The following is a 19,225-nucleotide window of genomic DNA, read 5'->3' as shown; positions in this document are numbered from 1 at the left end:
GCTGGGAAAGCTACAAAGAAGCGCCCATGCGGTTTTGCAGACTTGGGGGGAGGAAAGACGCTTGGCGCCCCCAGGCAGAGACCTCTCCCCACGCGGACGCATCACGCCAAGCCCGCCTCCCTTGCAGCGGCGCTAAAGCCCGCGCCCCACCGCACGCTGGAGAGCAGAGAGCGTCTCCAGACGGGGGCGGGGGTGTTAACTAGCTCACTCGCTCCTGCCCCGCCCCAACCTAGAGCCAAGTCTCGCGAGAAGCAACACGCGCTGCCCTAGAGGAGGCTGCCTGGAACGCGCCCGGGCTGCGTGTCAATTATGACGCTTCGGAATGGAACGCGGCGAAGGGCGGAGGCAGGCGCGCGTGCGGTGGGCTAGGGGGAGGTCCTGCGCGGGCCGCGCGCAGCTGGCAGCCCGCGGGCGGAGGTCAGGCGGAACGTCCTCCAGCTGTGGACTAAGCCCACGTGCCTCGTTGGCAGCGGGGAGGCTGTGCAGCTGCTGCAGCGAGCCGCGCCGCGCGGGGAGCTGGCAGCCGGCTCCCGGTACACAAAGCAGCCCCGCCACTGAGCTCTCCCCTCCGCTCCTGCCTGGGGTAGGCTCACGCCCAGCCTCCGCCGCGGCGAGCGGAGCGCCGCTGTGTTTCAGTGAGACATTCACCCTCCTCCTCCTCCTCCTCTCCCGCTGCTCGTGCCCGGCGGCCGCGCTGGGAACGCTGCTAGGGGAGAACCGGCCAGGCTCCTTGGGAAGGCGAGGGAGTGGCCGCAGAGACTGTCTTCGGGGGAAAGCCCCCCGAGAGCTCGCAGCCCCCCCACGTGTTGCGCACCGCTAGAGGGAGCCGTGCCCCAAAGAGAGGGAGACGAGGACGGCAGAAGCAGCTGCCGCAGGAGGAGAAAGACCCCCCCCCCCCCTCCGCTACCTCCAGCTACTACTTCTGCTCGGTCTGCTCCCCCCACCCTAGCGCTGCGCTGCTGCTGGCTGTAGCGGCGGCCGGGCGAGCCGCACAGAGCTCCCCACAGGCCGGCGGCTGCTGCTGCCGCGGTCAGGGCCCAGCCCCGCGCGGAGCAAAGGCGGAGTGGACCGGGGCAGCTGCGGGGTTCCAGTTCCCCGCTCCTCCTCCCACCAGCCGCCCAGCTGTTTTATTCTTAGTCACTGCTGGCTGGGCTGCCTCTCGCCTTCCCGCGCTGCCTGTCGGCTGGTTTTGGTTTCCCTTTCGCGGGCCGTTTCCTCTCCAAGCCCGACCTTTGAGGGGCTTATACTGAAGCAGAAGGACTAGGGGAGGGACGAGCGGCAAGGACAGCTCGCCCGGCGGCGTGGAGCGCCCCACCCGTCCGCCCAGCCCCAGCCGACTATCCAACAAGAAAGTAAAGAAGCCAGCAAGGGTGACGCCGACTCGCCGGGAGGAGAAGAAGCGCGGCTTCTCTCCCGTCTCGCCTCCGGTCCGCCCCCCTCTTCCCAGTCCCTCTCTGCCTCCGAGGCACCGGCAGGAGCAGCCTGGACTCATGATGGCTTCAACCGCTACCTGCACCAGGTTCACCGACGAGTACCAGCTCTTCGAGGAGCTTGGAAAGTAAGCGCCGCGGTGGGGGAAGGGGTCGAGGGGAGGAGGGGGATTTCGGTTGGGAGCAAGGGAAGTGGTTTGACAGGTTGCGGCTGGGCAAAGTTGTGGCTTTTGTTCGGAATGGGGGTGGTGGCTGCTGCCTCAGATCCTTTGCAAAGGAGTCTTCATTGCATTGCTAAGCTCTGCAGTTGGAGTTGTCCTAGGGGGAGGGAGGATTCAGCTCCATGCACGAATCTAAAGGATAAATGCATAATTTTTAGACACAGCTGCCTAGCTTGCTTTGCATGCTTGTCTGTTTTATACTTGATACAATTAGGTGCTACGTTTATTGAGGCAGAAAGTTCAGCTGGATGTACAGTATCTCTTGCATCCAGTACTTCCAATGGGGAGGAAGGGCGACCCTCCCCTCCCGTCCTCTTGTTATTTGTGAAGAATTATTGTTGTTCTTGCTGGTAATGTCACATTGCATCTATCATCTCTTCAGGATTTACGGCCACCATTCTCACTAGGGTAAGAGAAACCCAAGGTAGATGAGAGAGCTCTGCCCATGGTCAGAAAAGCTGCCCGGTTTATGTAGACACTCAAAAATATATCCAGACATTCATACATTATTCACACACAAGCTGATGGCTGTGTATTGTTCATACTTGAAATTAACTATTCTCTACTCTCCAGTTTTTTTTTTGCTTTCTGTTTAAATTGAGAATTCATTGGTGTGTCATTTTGTTATGTAAATGACTTGAAAAGGCTTGTGGGGATACCATTTGGTATCAAAAACATGGAGAATGTTGTAAACAGCAGTGTAATTCAAATGCTCCTTTTCTGCAAGGAGTAGGATGTCCCTGTGTAGCGCTGTGTTCATTAAGATACACTTCTTACTCACATGAATGAGCTCTGTTTAAATTTAATTAAATATAATAGCCACATTGACAAAGCCGGAGGTGTAATTTTTACACAGGTTTGGTTTTGTTTTTTTACACTTAACAGGTTTGATTACTGTAATGTAGTCAGGGAGCAGTTGAGGCTTTTGAGTCGAGGAACAGTGAAATGTGCAAGTTTCTGGTGTGTAAATACCATCACTTACAGTTTTCTGGACATATATTAAAACTGCTTACCGTGACTTGTGGTCACTTTTATATTTTAAATCCAGTTAATTGTTGTAGTCTATAAAATGAATAATGATTGCCATTTCGTGCTCATTTGCCTGTCTCTTACATCCACAATATGCATTTCAATCAAATCAGTTAAAACACTCACATTATTAGAATCATTATCAATATTATAGCTCCTGTGCTGATGTTTGTCTGGTTATTGGTTTTCAGGGGGGCATTCTCAGTTGTAAGAAGATGTGTGAAAATTCCTGCAGGACAAGAGTATGCTGCCAAAATTATCAACACCAAAAAGCTGTCTGCTAGAGGTGGGTATTTTTCAACCCAATGTTTTCTGTGTCTGTGTCTCCCTGTCTTCATCCCCAGTCTCCCCTCCCTCCCCCTTTTTTTTGTTTTTGGCTTAGTAGTATATCTAAGCATTTACACACTCAGGAGACATTTTATTTTTTCTCCTTATATTTTCCATTTCTCTAACATACTGATTAGATATTCCATGTTGATGAATAACGTTTGGCAACGCTTAGATATGAGATTACTGTTCTGCCATGCTAAAAGGAAAGACATACACATTTCAAAGCATTGTTAAAAGCTTTTTGTGAGTGATTTTGAGCTTGGAATGTTATTTTCTTGTATTTTTTGAGAACGCACTCCTGTAGCTTTTATTAAAAGAAATAGGTCAAAGCTTAATTGAATCTCATTCTTTCATTGTATTTAAATAAGAACATAATTCATCAAGCCATATTTAACAGTGAACGCCTTTAGGGAAAAAAACTGATCTGCTGCCCATACAGTTTTTCAAATGAAGATGATGTGTAACAGGGTAGACATTTTATGAAGTAACTATTTGTGTACCAAGTAGTGATGTTTCAGTGAAGCATTTGTACTGTTATTTCTCTCATGGACACATTTTTTTTCTCCTTTTATTTTATTTTCCTTATGTGGTGTAAATGTGGGTATATATTACAACTGTGTAGCTGTGTGCATGTATACACGCTGTCAGTGGCGCTGTGCTTACACAACATTAAACAAACAACATTAAATAAACTATGTATTGTGTTAGGACTGCTGAAAATAGGTCTCATACTTATTCTTTGGCAAATCCACACTAACCTGCTTGTACTAGGATGTTAGGGATTAAGGATTATTTTCTGCTAACATAACATTATCTTTATTTTCATATGAATTTTTGGCCCTGTGATGAGCATGTAAATTGAGTAAACAAACAATGTCAGCGTCTAAACCTTCTTGCGTGGCTTGGCTTACGATTTATACAAGGAGAGTGTTGTATAGTAACAGCACTCATATGCAATGAGTTAATGAAATCAAAGAATGCTAATATATGGTAGCAGAGCTATAACTTTTAATGCTGCTCTAACACCTTTTGTATGATATAATCTTATTTTCAACTCCGTAACGGTGTAAAAGTTTACTTTTCACTTACTCTTCGTCTTCAGAATCTTAGTGTGAGATTTTTTTTTCTTTTCTAGATTTATAAAATCATATTTCTAATGAGTGTTGCTTTTTAGGATTTGGCTTATTTTGAATGGGGGTGTATGAAAATAAATGAAAGCTTATTTGACAGAACTATTTTTATTTAAATACATTTTGATTTTAAATTACTTTTTTCAGTTTGTTTAGATATGTAAAATAAAAAACAACCAAAATATTGACATTAAAACAGAGAAATGTTTACAAAGTCCCTCTAGTCATAAGAGACTGTCATCACTGGATTGTTAATAAATTATGGTTGTATGTATCGTATATGATTTAAATATATAAAAACTTAAACTCAGGTGTATTACAGTGAAGAAACAGAACACTTTATTAAAGTAAATTTTAAGAGTCTGCCTCAAATGCCTAAAAAGGAGCATAGCACATAGTAAATGCTTCTAATTTTCACTTCTTTTACATGGATTTATCTAGACTTTGGAGCACATACAGGACCAAATTGATGTGTGGTGAATTCTGTTAATGTAAATGGAATTTTACCAAGGAAATTGAGAGCGTAGTATGCAGTGTAACATCATGCACATATATTGGATTTCTGCGTTAACGGTACCAAAGAATTCAACTCCGAATTCCCTTCCTTTTGTGGATTTAAAGTTTAAACCTGGATACTAACTTGTGGTCATGTCATTTTCCTTACATATCTGTGTGTATACACGATATATTTTCAGTGGATGTAAGTGTATAGGGGTAGACCATACTAACTGTCCAGCTTTGTCTGTTCAAATTTGCACAAATACAGTAGTTTTGTCATTCGTCAGGCAACTTTCACAGAGCTAGTTTTTTCAGGGCTCTTCTGAAATTGCTAGTAGTTTTTGCTTCCAATTCTATTGCAAGTATTATGGTCCATATACTATGTCAAAAATGTACTTCATCCCAATGCACAGGGTACATACAAGGCACTTTGCAGAGGTGAATTTCCCACATGGTGACTGGTTCTCTTTGTTTAGCTTGCTAAATTGGCAGTGTTCAATAAGCCTTTTGTTTGCATTATTGAAGGAGAGGTATTTTAACATATGGAAAAATATTGTCTATTTTATTAAGTTTGTATAAAACAGTAATAATATTATTAGTTATGGTTTCATTTAGTGTTGTCCAGTCAAACAGCTTTTTCTCCACATGTATTTTCTTGGAGTATATATATTTGAATGCTTCGATTCATAGACTTCCCAACATGAAATATTGATCTGGTCATACAAAGTTGTCTGTGGATTTGTACTTGCTTCATAGTTTCTCTGCATGATTCAGTCTTTTGAAAAGAGTTTTAAAATGCTCTTGTGTTTAAAGTGCTGCATGTTCTTTATTTTTTTGGGATCTTTTGCACAAGACTGCATTTTTATTGCTCTCACTTTCAAAACTAAGTTTGTTTTACATTGATGACAAATTATGTATATTAGGTATGTGACCATATCCCAAACTAATTCAAATTACAGCAGAAAAAGTACTATTGTTTAAGATTAGATTATTTTTTAAATAGAAGTTAATTTTAAATTCATGGTTTGCTATAATATATATAACAGAAATCTAATCAGTTCCATGGTTCTCTATTTTATTGTTGAACAATAATAGTATAACCTTTCACTGTTGACAGAAATCATTCAGAAATGCTTCTAACTTAATATTTCAATAGAAACATACAGAAGTTCTGGTTTTCATTTAAAATCAGTGTTAAAAGCTTCATGTACAAATTGTGGTTTTTGTAAATTGTTACATTTAAGAATAAAGAGTTAATTCAGTCTGATAATGTTACAAATGACCAACTGTTCATTTTCTATCAAAAGAATATGTTCTAAATAAACTAGGAGCATGAATATACTGCAGGAAATTAGACCACTAAAAGAAGTTGGAAGATTTGGCATCTGTATGGAAAAGTAATAGCAAAAACCACTGTATCTGTGCTGCTTCTGCATTGTATAGGCTTTATCTTATAAAGAGAGTTTTCGTTTAGTCTACTGGTTTTTATTAAGTCTAGGTTTGTTTTTTGCATAAACTGTCTTCTTTGATAAGATGAATAAAGTTTGCTATTGTAAAATATTTTATTCAGTCTTGGACCAAACTTAATACCTAATAGCATTTATTTTTTGTCTTTGAGTCTTTGTTTTTTCATTTGTGGCTTTAACCCTACCATGTGTAGATGACATCTCAGCCTAGGCAGATCCCATTGCAGGATCAAGGTCTTAATCTCCAATTAGAATGTACAGTAAAACTCCAATTGTCCGTCATCCAGTGGTCCAGCACTCCCGATAGTCCAGCACCAACTGGAATCTGGAAGTGCTCTGGCCAGCTGGACAATTGGAGCTGCTCCGTGCCGCTTCCCCAAGTCATCTGCTGCTGCTGCTGCTGACACTGACTTGGGGAAGCAGTGTGGAGCAGAGCAGCTCGGGTGCTCCCGGGTTGGTCCCGCAGCATCGCCCCTCACCCCCCTGCTCGGTGCCCGGCAGCACCCCAGCTGCTTTCTCCGTGCCGCTTCCCCAAGCCACCGCTGCTGCTGCTGAAACTGACGAGTGGCGGACTTGGGGAAGCCATGGGGCAGAGCATCTGGGGTGCTGCCTGGTTGGTCCCGCAGCACTGCGGGGCCAACCCGGCAGCCCACCAGCTTCTCTGCCTCACAGCTTCCCCAAGTCTGTTGCTGCTGAAACTGACCAGCAGCGGACTTGGGGAAGTGGCAGGCAGAGCAGCTGGGGTGCTGCTGGGTTGGTCCCGCAGTGCCGCTCAGGTGAGGAGCAGTGCTGCGGGACCAAGCCAGCTGCTCTGTCCTGCCACTTCCCCAAGTTGCTACTGCCACTTGCAGCCCCAGCTGGCCTGTCTCCAGCGGCTGCGCAGGGCTTCCCCCACCTCCCTGCAAAGCGGCGGAGGGTTTGCCCCACGCGGTGCTGTTACCCGCCGACCTCCTCCCCCCGACCTGTCACAGCCCCCCTGCTGGAGTACTTCCTGATACTCCGGCATATCCGATAATCCGGCACCCCCTAGGTCCCAAAGGTGCCGGATTATTTGAAGTCTACTGGATATGTTTCTCATGTGAGTAAATACGAAATATTTGGGCAACCAACATGCTTTTGACATCATACTCTCTATGATAGGATTGAGAAATTGGTGTGCGGAGTAGTTTTTTCATAGGATGTAATCAGTTCACTAATTCTGAACCTGTTATGTCTGTGGCAACCAAAAGTACTTTCTTAACAATTATCATTTGATGGTACTGTCCAGGTCATTGCAGTAGAAAGGTGAGCACCCATCTGTGGAAAGCATATACATTTTTAAGGCAGATACAGGAACTCATAGGGGTTATCAATTCCTTTCTTTTCACCCTATAACCTGGTCTAAGTCCATGGATATCAGTAAGAGACTTGAATTATTTTCATAGGGTTTTCTTTCAGATCCTTGGAATTTTCTGCTGTTTTGTTTTCTCGGTTCCCCTCGCCACTCCTCTCATCTTCCTACTTTATGAAAAAAAGTATTCCACTACTATTTCTTGTACTTCACTCACCAAAGAGTCCCCATGTGCAAGGCAGTGTCACAGGTGACCACACCAATTACAACGAAGTCCTGTGGCACTTTATAGACTAACATTTATTGGAGCATAAGCTTTTGTGCCCACAAAAGCTTATGCTCCAATAAATCTGTTGGATTTATTGCAGATTCAGACTAACACGGCTACCGCTCTGATACTTGACACCAATTACAGATACGACTACCTGAGATGGGCATGAAGGCGGAAGAGGTGCACTCACCCTTTTGGAACAACATTTTATTCAGAGATTGAGAGGAATGTTGCGGTGAGGCTCAAGTAATAATGTACCCAGTAGTGCAATACTGTATACTATAGAGGAAAACTTCATTCAGACCACAGCAGATGATCAGCAGATCACTGAAGTATAAACATTTTAAGAAAATTTAGAACTATATCTCTATTTTAGTATTACGGGATGCTATTTCTTGTCTATATTCAAACAAACCCTGAAGGACCTGATCGTATAGTCTGAGTGATGCAAATGTCAATTTATTTGCAGGAACCACAGAATTGGGCTATAAACCATTTGCCTCAGTAAAGTCTTGCAAAAGCCCATTTCTCACGTTAACTTTCTTCCTGCAGGCTGGAGAAATGTGATAGAAGCCATGGGCATATACAGTTTTTGCTGTGGTTTAGAAATGGTATTTTAAGATCATTGCTAAAAAGGTCTGCCATGTTGAAATCCATTGGCGTCTTACCTTGTCAGGAAAGATAATGGTAAATAAAGATTATGGGAAATGCTCATTTTTTTCCATTTTAGTTTAAGTACATTTAATAATTTCATAAACATTTGAACAACTTTTTGAGGAGACCAGGAATTTTGTCTGGGATCTTCCTATTTACTCATTCTATTCCATTACCTCCTAAGACTTTAATTGGGCTTCTGTCCTGTCTTTTTATTACTAGGTTCCACTAAAGAGTCAGTTAGAGGGTAACTTATTCTTTCTCTTCTCCCCTCTCCCGCCAATGCCTCCACCCCACACATTGTAGACAAAGGGCCTCTCATTTAGCTGATTTTATGTCAAAGTAACTCCAGTTAATTCCACTAGAGTTATTCCAGATTCACTTAGCCTAAGAGAAAAGAGAGCAAGGCACTGAGATATTTATAGTTAATTCTACATATTTTACAGTTTCTACATCTCCATGTTGATTTTTTTTTTAACATAACTATGTTTTTCCTGTCTTCAATTTTGGTAGAGAATTTTTTCATGGAATGTATTTTGGTGCTTAAATTCAAATCCGATTTCAAAGTAAAAGCTATTCTTAAAACAAACCACTTAAGAGATAAAAATATTAAGTAGCCAGTCCCGGGCACGTTTTCTACTGCATATACATATACACCCATGCATAGTCCTAGTGACTTTAGCAGGTTTATAAGCAGGGCTAAAGAGAGCTTTTGTAAAGGTAGTTATTAATGGCCCCTATTTTGAAAATAGTGTGTAATATTTTAATAGTACCTGTATTCTGAAAACCAGGAATCAAAGCAGCTATATTATTTGCTCTTCTATAGCCTCTTGGTATACTCCTGTTACTTTTTTAAACCTCTTTTTCTTGTTTTGGTTTTTTTTTATATGAAGGCTGCAAACCCCTCTAATACATGCTGTGCATCTAAAATATTACTAGTATGTGTTTACACATGTTCCTATGAATATGGTGTACTGTATTTTCTTGAAGTATGAAAGTAAGGGCACAAGAACAGTATTTAAACATTTTCAATTGTATGTTTGTTTTATTCGGTTCTTTAGTATACAAAAGAGAAGGTACAGTATTTTATTCCTGTTGTGATATGAGGACCCAGTTCAATAAGGAACGTAAAAAACATTGCCTGTGTTAACATATTTAAAATAGGCAGATGCTTCTTATATTATGCAAATTGCTGAGTTGGATTTAGAGTGAATTCTTGTATGCTTCCCATCTGATTAGGTTTTAAAATGAACAAGTTTATTGAAAATGAAAAATAAAAGCAATACTCCAAGACAATGTCACGTATATTAGGTATGCATATAAGAGGTTTTGATATATTACTCTTTCCCAATCAATTGACATGTAGTAGCCATTTTTACTACACTTATTTCATCCTTATCTCACAATTCTTTCCCACATCATCTGTTTTTCTGACACTGACTTGGAGGTCAAGGAAAAAAGCCTCTTCCTGTAACCTAAAAACACCTGCTTTGACAGTTTAGTGACCCTGACATTAAAAATGTAAAGAAAATGTTTTATTTGCACAGCCAAACATAAGCAAACTATTGTAATCATTTACCTACCTTTTTGTTTGAGCTTTCTCAGATAGGTAGCATAGGATATCTGAGTGAATCTTACTGGTATCTCAGGGTTTTATTTCATCAGGGTCATACGTTCTTCATTGACAGTTACCTAGCATTTGTAACATACTTTGTAAGAATAACTTGAGGACCGTAAAGCATTAGGAAGCAGTTATGCTTTTCTGTAACTTTACTGGATAAAGGAAGCATTCAATACATGGCCACGTTGAAGGTGATAGCCCCTTTGTTTAACTGTTTGTTTTAAATTAATCATGCCTTGAAGTTGAATGGAACATCTGCTTCATATTGGAGAGTTTATAAATCCAATCTGTGTGTTTGCTCTTGTAAATGTTTTAGTTTGTGTGTGAATGTATATAATATCTGTTCCCCTCAATGTAATCGGAGTATTATTGGAAATGTTTTGTGTAACAGGGTCTTTACTTATGCAATACCATCCTGAGCAGATGTTGCCTTTTGTGAGAGGGTTTGGTGGTTTTTTTTACTTTAGTCACACCCACTCTGCAGCTGTTTTTTTTCCATTGGAGTGCTGTCTGTCCATTCTCCTATATTTGAGATTCAGTAGCTTTGTCTACCTATTCATGTAGGACTTGTAACTCTACAATTTCATGTTCCATTTGACTGAAAGTTACTAAAGAAGTTGTCAGCTCTAGTGCAATGTGTTTAAAACTGAGTGAATTTGGTGCTGATGAAAGCACTGGCTTATGCCAAACACAATATAGTTAAGACCTGTGCAGATTTCCTCCATGCAAATTTGCTACTGCAACTTAGCCTTGACTTGTATGCTTCTTTTTTTAGTGTTCAGCTTTGAGTGGAAACTGCTTGACAATTTTTTTTATAAGAAAAATCAGGTGACAAAGCTTGTTTCCACCTGTTGTCTGAATCTCGCTTAGGAATTGGGTCTCTGGAGCAAGAAAGCTAGTGTCTGTTGCACAGCTGTGGTCCTTATCCCCCTAATCATTTTTTTAAAATACTTTTTTCATCTGTTCAGACACTTTTTGCCTGGTGGCAAACATTTTAAATATTTTCCAACTCATTTTTGCTTTCATTTAAAGGACAATTAGAGAATGTGGTTGAAATTTTAGTTTTAATTCTAATAGGAAAAACAACTCAACGTTAGGATTAGAAATTACTTTGTTATTGGGACAGACTTTCTGAATATGAATGCCTGCTCAACTCAGCAGTGATCTGACCATAGAACAGTGCATCTGTTTTGTATTTGGTATAAGTCTCCTTTGCTTTAGCTGGTCATCTGAGCCAACCAAAGAAATTTTAGCTTCCACTATTGCCTGCCAGGAACATGAAGTATTTTGCAGAGAACTTTGGTGGTGGTAAAGTATTAGGCATGTCTGTGCAGTTATTCAGGAGGTGGTCAGGATTTACTGCCAATGTGTCCTCAGAGGTCTCTGGCTCAGTTGATAACCAGAAGGCTGCTTGCATGTGTGCTCAGTGATGTGGACTGTGTCGACTTGTGCACTTAAACTCCACAGCAGACTCCAAGAGAGCCTGCAAAGACCACAAACCAGTTAAGGACCAAAGGTGCTAGGCCAGGTTTATTGTTAAGTATAGTAACAGTAATAGTTGTCAGTAGACTCTACTGAACCACTACACATATGAACCCCATAACAATGGATTGACTCAGTCAGTGGGAAATTTCCACTGCCCCCCTAGGTCATCCAAAGACTGCCTCCCCCCCCCAAGACACCACTTTATGTACAGGTACAAACAACTTACATATCACTGCTGAGGTCAGGTTGCTGCCCTCTGACACTACTTAGATACCACCCTGTACCTTGAGGTTTGGTTAGATCATCTCTATACAGGCAGTCCCCAGATTACGTACAAGATAGGGACTGTAGGTTCTTAAGTTGAATTTGTATGTAAGTCGGAACTGGTACATATTGTAGGGGAAACTCTAGCCAAACATTTCTCCAGAGGTCAGTTTTATTCTCCCACACCTCGCTTCCCTCAGTCCTTTATTCTCAAGCTGAGGTGTCTGCTGAGAAAAGCCGCTCCGCATCTCTCTGGTCTGCTGGGGGACGGGGGGCGCTAGTTTCGCATCTCCCTGGTCTGCTGGGGGGAAGCAGCTAGTGCGGGGTTGCCTCACCCCGTTTGTAAGTAGGGATCCGATGTAAGTCGGATCCATGTAACCCGGGGACTGCCTGTACATCATGCTGTCATTTTAGACACTTACCTTAACCTGGGTCTGTATCTGTGAGGAGTGGGTACCAGGGTCTTTTTTTTTTAATGAGCTAGTGGAATCATGTGCTTTCCACTTATGACCAGTATCAATTATTTTTCTACAGTTGGTACCTAGCACCAATTAGTGTTTTGTATTCTCAGCCTTGTCCGTGCGAAGTTCTGTGAACAGGGGCCTGCTTCTTGCTCATAGCTTAGCTTTGTTAGCCATGTTTTGTCCATTGTTAGTTAGGCTTCAGACCAGACCTATGCTACATGGGCTTATGTTTTAGGCCTTCATCTTACTGTGGTTTGATTCAAATGAAATAAAGCTTCCTAATAACAGAAAAAGCGGTGGTGTTGATATTGATATGCAACTGTAAAGGAATCTTCTCTTTGTAGTAAGAGGTATAATTTTATTTTCATAATACCGCACCAATATTCTGACTCTAGCTCCACATCAGAAATTTCTGTATTTGTTCAGTCACTTAGAAATTTAGCCATGCTTGCTGTTGAAGATGAGGTCCAGAGTCTGCCAAATATCTTTTGCTGATGAGTTCTAGATAAATCAGCAATAATTTGACTTTGACCAAAAACGAAGAGCGTTGTTTACAAAGATAAGAAGCTGATAATTGTTTTCCTTTTTATCTAGCAGTTTTTCATCTGTTTTCATTCCATGTTCAGATCCATCGTCTGCCTTGTTACATCTCAAGGCAGAAGTTATGGTGTGCAGGTTCAAATTACCAGCTAGCATTGTTGTGCTATCCATCTATCCACCCGCATAAGAATGGTTCAAAAGCAAAAATGTTTAGGGTGCACTGGAAATTCATTTTCAGACTAATGTTAACTGTGTCCAAGATATAGAGTATATTGAAAGTAGCTCTAGAATCAGTATATTAAGGTAACTGATAAGCACAACATTCAGGCACTGTAAAATTACTGCATTCTGAAGTTTAAAGGATAGGAAATGCGAGCTATCAATATATTGAGCTCATAAGCAAACGTAATTTGTAGCAAAATGTCTGTTTTAGATGCTTTGAAAACTATTTTCATTACTTAATTATAATTAGAAACTGCTTGCTTATAATATTCTGCAACGTGAATGCAGGCACCACACAGTAGCTGTCGGAACAGATGGAGTACCTACATAATACCCATATTTGACAATCTGAAGGGATTTGCGGAGCCTAAGCTTTCGTTTACATTTTAACCTCTTCAGGAGATGGGTTTGTGATTTAATCAGGCAAGGGGGCTTATAAGTTACTTATATCAGATCTGTCACCAGTGCTTAGATATTTTGTGGTTTGGAAGATTCTTTGTGGGAATGTGCTTTTACTAGATGTCACTCTTTTGAGTTTGGTGTCTAAGTCTAATGTTTATCCTTTAGCTTTGTTCATTAGCCTGACTTTATTTAAATCTTCAATGAAAGAATCAGTCTTATTTTTATCTGCACTCTAAACCAAAATGTAATATATCATTGAGAAGTTCTTGGTTTCTGTGGTACTGCATTGCAGTGAAGATTTTGTACTGTCGTACAGATTACCATGTTTTGCTGCAAGGCAGCTCAAGGTACTACAGTACTGAACTTGTGTAGATTATGATACTCAGATTTGACAGTAGCATGTGATGATTTGCTTCCTTCCTTTCCTAGAAAGGCTTCTCGAGAGATTACATGCCTTAAGGCTTGAGTAAATTTTAGTGGAGAAAACATCCTTCAAAAAATGTTTTGACTGTAGGACACCTTACCCATGAAAAGAAAAGGTATTTCATCATGAAAACCTAACGATTGCCTTTTGAATGTGAGGTTATTACAGCTGTCTGTCTTACAGTGCACATAGCTTTTAAAGTTTACCTGGTTAATGTCTTATGTTTAAAAGTTTATTGGAACAGACTATGCTAAGTCAAGATCTTTCCTTTACCATTCCACTTTTGTAAGTGGAATGTTATGATCCTGCAGTATTTTCTTTCCAGTTAAATATCTATATTTAAGTTTTTCCTTAAGCGAATGTCAGTTCTTTCTTCTATTCACAAAATGAAAAGAAATACATGATCATTGTACTACTTAAGATGATTGAGGTTTTAAAAAAAATCAAATTACCTTCAAAAATCTTTAGTGAAAAGTTTAGTTACATTTAAATGTTCTTCTGTAGTATTTTGATACCAAGAGAACCAGAAAGCAGAACTGACTATAATATATTTGACGCTAATCAGGATTGCTTACTTGGTCCAAAATATGTGAAATGGAAAGGCAGAAGTGCTGTGGGTAGCACGGGGCCAGAAGGGGACTCAAGCAGTCCCTAGCTGGGCCTGTGCTTCCCATAGCGTTTCAAGGCAGCAGCACCACATGGAGCCCATGTGAAGTCACCTGGCTGTTTTTCAACTGACAGCTAAAATCAGTGGCGTTAGACCAGTATAAACATTTGCTGAGAAGAAAATCAGATGTATAATTTGGTTCTCCTACCACTCCCGCTCTTGCTCTTCAATTGGGGGTAATTAGTATGGGGGTAATTACTCCTGACCCAAAAGGGTATTGCTGGGAGAGTGGCAAAGTTATTTTAGGGGAGTTATAGTATTGCCACAATTACTTCTGTGATGTCTTCCATGTTAAGTGGCCAGAGTGATAGCTGTTGGCCAGGCATTCAGCTCTGAAAGCAGCACTGTGCCAGCAGCAGTTCAGAAGTGTGTGGCAATACCATGCCATGACACCCTTATTTCTTTGCTGCTGCCTGCAGAGCTGGGTGATGGGAGAGTGGTGTATTCTGGGTGACAGCCCAGTTCTGCAGGCAGCAGCAGCACAATAATATGGACGGCAATACCATACCATGCCATCCTTGAATCTGTGCTGCTGACAGTAGCTCTCCCTTCAGAACTGGGTTCCTGGCCAGCAGCTGCCCAGCTCTGTAAGTGGCACAATAGCAAGAATAATAGTACTGCAACCCTCCCTCCTCCCCAATAGTCGCCTTGCAGTCTCCCTCAACTCATTTTCTATTTAGGACATCTACAAGAATAACATGAAATTTCAGATTTGAAAAGCTGAAATAATGATACTTGTGATTTTAAAAAAAACCTACAGCTGTGAAATTGTCCAAAATGGAATGTGAATTTGGTAGGGCCCCAACAATGAGCCGTTGACCAAATTATTTTCCCCCTCCCCTGGTAGGATATTGTCAGCATTGGGCCCTAGCCCAGCTCCTACATTGTGGGCTACTACTAAGCACTGGGGCAGCCAGCCCTCACGTCCTAGAATGCTACCAGATGGAAAGGTGGCAGACTCCCTGTGCAGGAATCCTAATCTTTCCTCCATGCAGTTGAATGTGAGGTTGCTACTACCACTTTTTCAGTCTGAAAGAGATAGGACAAGAGTAGGAGGGAGTGGGCAACCGGGCTGGATTATTGGTGCCAGGTTAGTGTGGGATAGAAATTCTGTACAGAAGAAAGAAGGCCCTTGCTACCTTTGGTGAGCAGGGAGGGAAGGACAAACAGTGGCATTTCTGTGCTGTGGAGAAGGTAGGAAGGAGCTGGAGTTCTTTGCAGCCCCAATGTTCAGCTCGCTAATATGCACTTAAACAGATTGGAGTCAGTTGTGCTTCCTTCATCCCATCAGACCATCATTGTTTGTTTATATCTTGGTACTGTTGAGCGACTTCAGTCCCCCCGTTATTCTCGGTGCTATAGAATAACATAGGAACACTTAGTTCCTCCCCCCAAAGAATTATTCAGAATGACGATTTGAAAGGCTTGATCTACACAACCAGTATCGTGTGTAAGTGCTTTTTTTCCTGTACTGCCTCAAAAGCCCCCGAGCATATATTTGAAAAGAAATGAGACAAAAGCAGTTGCTTTCGTTGCAAAAATGTAATTCAAGATTTGACACGATAGTTTTTCATAGCCTGCTGCCTCTGTCACCTCTACTGTGCAAGGCCAAATTGGAAAGTGCTCCTGAGATAAAGCTAAATGAGGAATAGTTTCTGTTGAATATTAGCTTTCAGTTCTGCAAGGTCACATGCTTTTGTATTTAATAAAATTGCTAAAGAAAATGACAACAAAAGCACGTGCTTACAAGTAGACTCACTGTTCATTTAAAGAAAAGCGGAATCCATTTGAGACTCTCTTGACCTTGAATCAATGAAGCATACTTTAAAAGTGAAGTATTTTATTTGCAGCTGTTATATCTGAGCTTTACAGTTTGTGGCTGTTTTGGTTAATACCAATACATGTACAAGTGCAAAACAAGTTTTCTGTTGATTTTGTTTTGTATTGTGAGGCTACAATTTTCAAGAAAAGGGCACCTAATGTAAGGCTCCCATAGGTGCTTTAAGAGGTAACTGGTTTTCAAAGTGCTGTGCATCCAGGAACACTCATTTGGGAGGTAAGGTGTTCCAAAGCACAAACTGCAGTTGAGTGTCTAACTCCCAATGACTTTAACTTTTGGGTGCGTAACACTTTTTGAAAATCAGACCACTTATTTAAATGCGGAGTTGGGAGCCTTTATTTTCTATCTCTATTTTTGAAAAATCTTGGCATCACTGAATGCGTTTAGCTGGTGTTGGAAGGTTAATTATAAACTACATTAAACCTAGAGGTTCTGATCTGGAAGCCATATTGTAGGTCAACAACTATGCATGTGAAAGTTCAGTGGGGATTTAGTGCTATGCATACAGTTGCATGTGTGTTTGTGAGATCAGGTCTTGGGTTGCATTGAATAGGGAGTGGAACAAATTGAAGAGGTAAATATATGCTGATGCCGGAGGTCATGTATGTATCTAAGATCATGTTTTAGAGTACAACTAATGTGGATGAGTATTTTAAATTTAAAATGACTAAATGTTCACCAGAAAAAACAATTACTGTGCAACATAACATATTGCCATTTATTTAACTTAGAAGTTGACAGTGGAAAAACACTTATGGGAGGTATGCATTTATAGGTGCAATTTCATGCTGTTTTGTTTTCATATAGAACATTTAGATTGATTGGATTCAGTTTTCTGATGTTTATAAGTTTCTCTCTCCTGCTAGTGAGGAAAATATAATTTATATAAACATTTTGAGGTTTTAATATTATGACTATTAACCCTATATAGGAGAGAGCTGTTTTTTGCTCCCACTAGACTTTAGAAAGCCACTAAATCCCACTAGCCACTAAATTCTTAAGACATCAAGCATCAGAGAGAGAATTACCCTAGAAAGGCTAATTCAGATAGGTAGATAATTTTATGCTGTGATGGCAGAGAATATTATACTAACTATTGTATGGCAGAAGGAAAACCTCTGAAAGTAGCTTATCAGTATTGAAATGGAAAAGGAAGATATAAAATAAGTCACACTTTAATTCTGAAATAGCCTCTTTTAGTATTAAATATAATTATGCCACACTATATATTGTTACCATCAGACTTAAGAACCAAAATTGGATTCACCAGCCGTAGGACACACAGAGTAAAGTGATAGAACACTGCCTACTGACACTACTTTTTTATATTCAGATCTATTGGCTGAAAATAAAAAATAACTTCAGTATATTACTTTAATTCACTAGTTTCCTGATGGTGAATATGTGACCACACAACATATATAAATAAGATTATGGAGCCATGGATTAGTTATAAAATTCAGACTTCAGCCAGGTTCCATTGTAAAACCTTACTAAAATTTTCAAGTTTAGATGCTGAAAGTTATGCATTTAAATCCATACTTAGATAAAATGTCTATTCTTTTTTAGATTTGATGAATATCTAAAGGTACAATTGATTTTTTTCATTCCTTTTATTTCTTTTTAGAAATATTTTTATCAAACACTCTTAATTTCACCATAAGAATGAAACACACAACACAGAAATCTCCTTCTACCCATCCAGTGCTAACCAATCAGCTACAAATTATTTAAAAATTAACAATTGTACGCCAAGCTGAGTTTTTACTCTTAAAGAGAGGAGTGCTATAGAATCTGTGACCTCCATTAGTGATTTCACTATTGATTTTATGTAGAAGGTTCTCTGGTAGGCTGCAGCATAAAACTCATGAGTAACATGCTAGGTAAATCATGAGTACCTCTAATTCATTTCCAAAATCTCAGTTTCCAGTGATAGACACAACGTATGCATTTATTTGTTTATGTGGATAATACTTTCATGTTAATTGGGCAGTCGTAATCTTTTTTTCTTCTTGTAAAAGCCATAATGGGAGAATTAAGATTGAAATTTATCCTAAATTGTACACAGCAGTTTGATTCTTACTATAATTATCCCCAAATCCCCCTTCTTGTATGGAGCTGACCTGGACCAGATTTCCCTACCTGGCCACATAAGGTAGGGAAATTGTATGGAGGACTGAGTAGAGGAGGTGCCGCCTCCTCGAACAAGCAGACATGGCCCATCCCCTGCTTCCTTCAGCCAACCCCTGGGTATCCCTGCGCCTTGACCATGCCCCACTGACTCCCACCTTTTGGCCAAACCCCTTGCTCACTAATCATGCCCTCTAGAGTACTGGGCTGGCAGCGCTATAGCCTTGCCTCCTGGCCGGCGCTGCAGCCTCCCCTCCAGAGCATCTTCACTGGTGGCATGGCAGCTGCACAGTCTAGGCACGTGGGGAGGTGAAGCTGCAGGGGAAGAGGCCATAAAGGGAGAAGTCGGGGGGGTAACCATCCATGTTCGCTGTGCTTCCTGGGAGCTGAGCTGGCCCCTTTCGGCAAGGCTGTCCTAACCCTGCTTCCCAGCGTCAGCTAAGGAGTTGGACTGAAGGGTCCCATGGCTTAGATGTGGCCACAGACTGTTTTGTCCCCTTCTGACCTAGACATGGAGTCTGGATCTGTAAAGATATTTAGGTATTCTTGCACTGAGTGTTCCAATACCTTACTTATTTAGGAGCACAAGTTTCATTTAAGTGGTTTAGGCATTTGAAAACCTCAGTTCCATTGACTACATGCCTAAATCACTTTTGAAAACAATATTTATGCTTGTATAGAAGTTAGATGTTATAGCAATGCATAAATATATTTAAAAATCTGGCGCTTGGGAGTTGCTTTAGCAAGGTTCTTGGGTACATGCCTCACTTCAGGCATAAGTCACTGAAATGAGTGGAATTACTTAGA

At 41.1% G+C, this 19,225-nt stretch overlaps 1 protein-coding gene across 18 annotated transcripts in view; it reads left to right on the top strand.

Moving 5' to 3' along the window:
• The first annotated feature begins 247 nt into the window (after window positions 1-247).
• The window catches only part of CAMK2D (calcium/calmodulin dependent protein kinase II delta), a 260,546-nt gene continuing 241,568 nt past the window's right edge, over window positions 248-19,225 (top strand). For 6 of the 18 annotated variants that reach the window (XM_075929803.1, XM_075929802.1, XM_006119242.4 and 3 more), the window contains exons 1-2: window positions 252-1,558; window positions 2,872-2,966. In XM_075929803.1, coding sequence (XP_075785918.1) covers window positions 1,491-1,558; window positions 2,872-2,966 — 163 coding nt within the window. In that variant the 5' untranslated portion in view covers window positions 252-1,490. Of the gene's footprint in view, window positions 1,559-2,871; window positions 2,967-19,225 lie in introns of all 18 variants that reach the window. The other 12 variants (XM_025182684.2, XM_025182686.2, XM_025182696.2 and 9 more) reach the window with 6 other exon arrangements.

Source organism: Pelodiscus sinensis, chromosome 5 (genome assembly GCF_049634645.1).
Source record: "Pelodiscus sinensis isolate JC-2024 chromosome 5, ASM4963464v1, whole genome shotgun sequence".
NCBI lineage: Eukaryota > Metazoa > Chordata > Testudines > Trionychidae > Pelodiscus > Pelodiscus sinensis.
The sequence above is the reverse complement of the archived record's forward strand: the minus strand, read 5'-3'. Positions and strand labels throughout refer to the sequence as shown.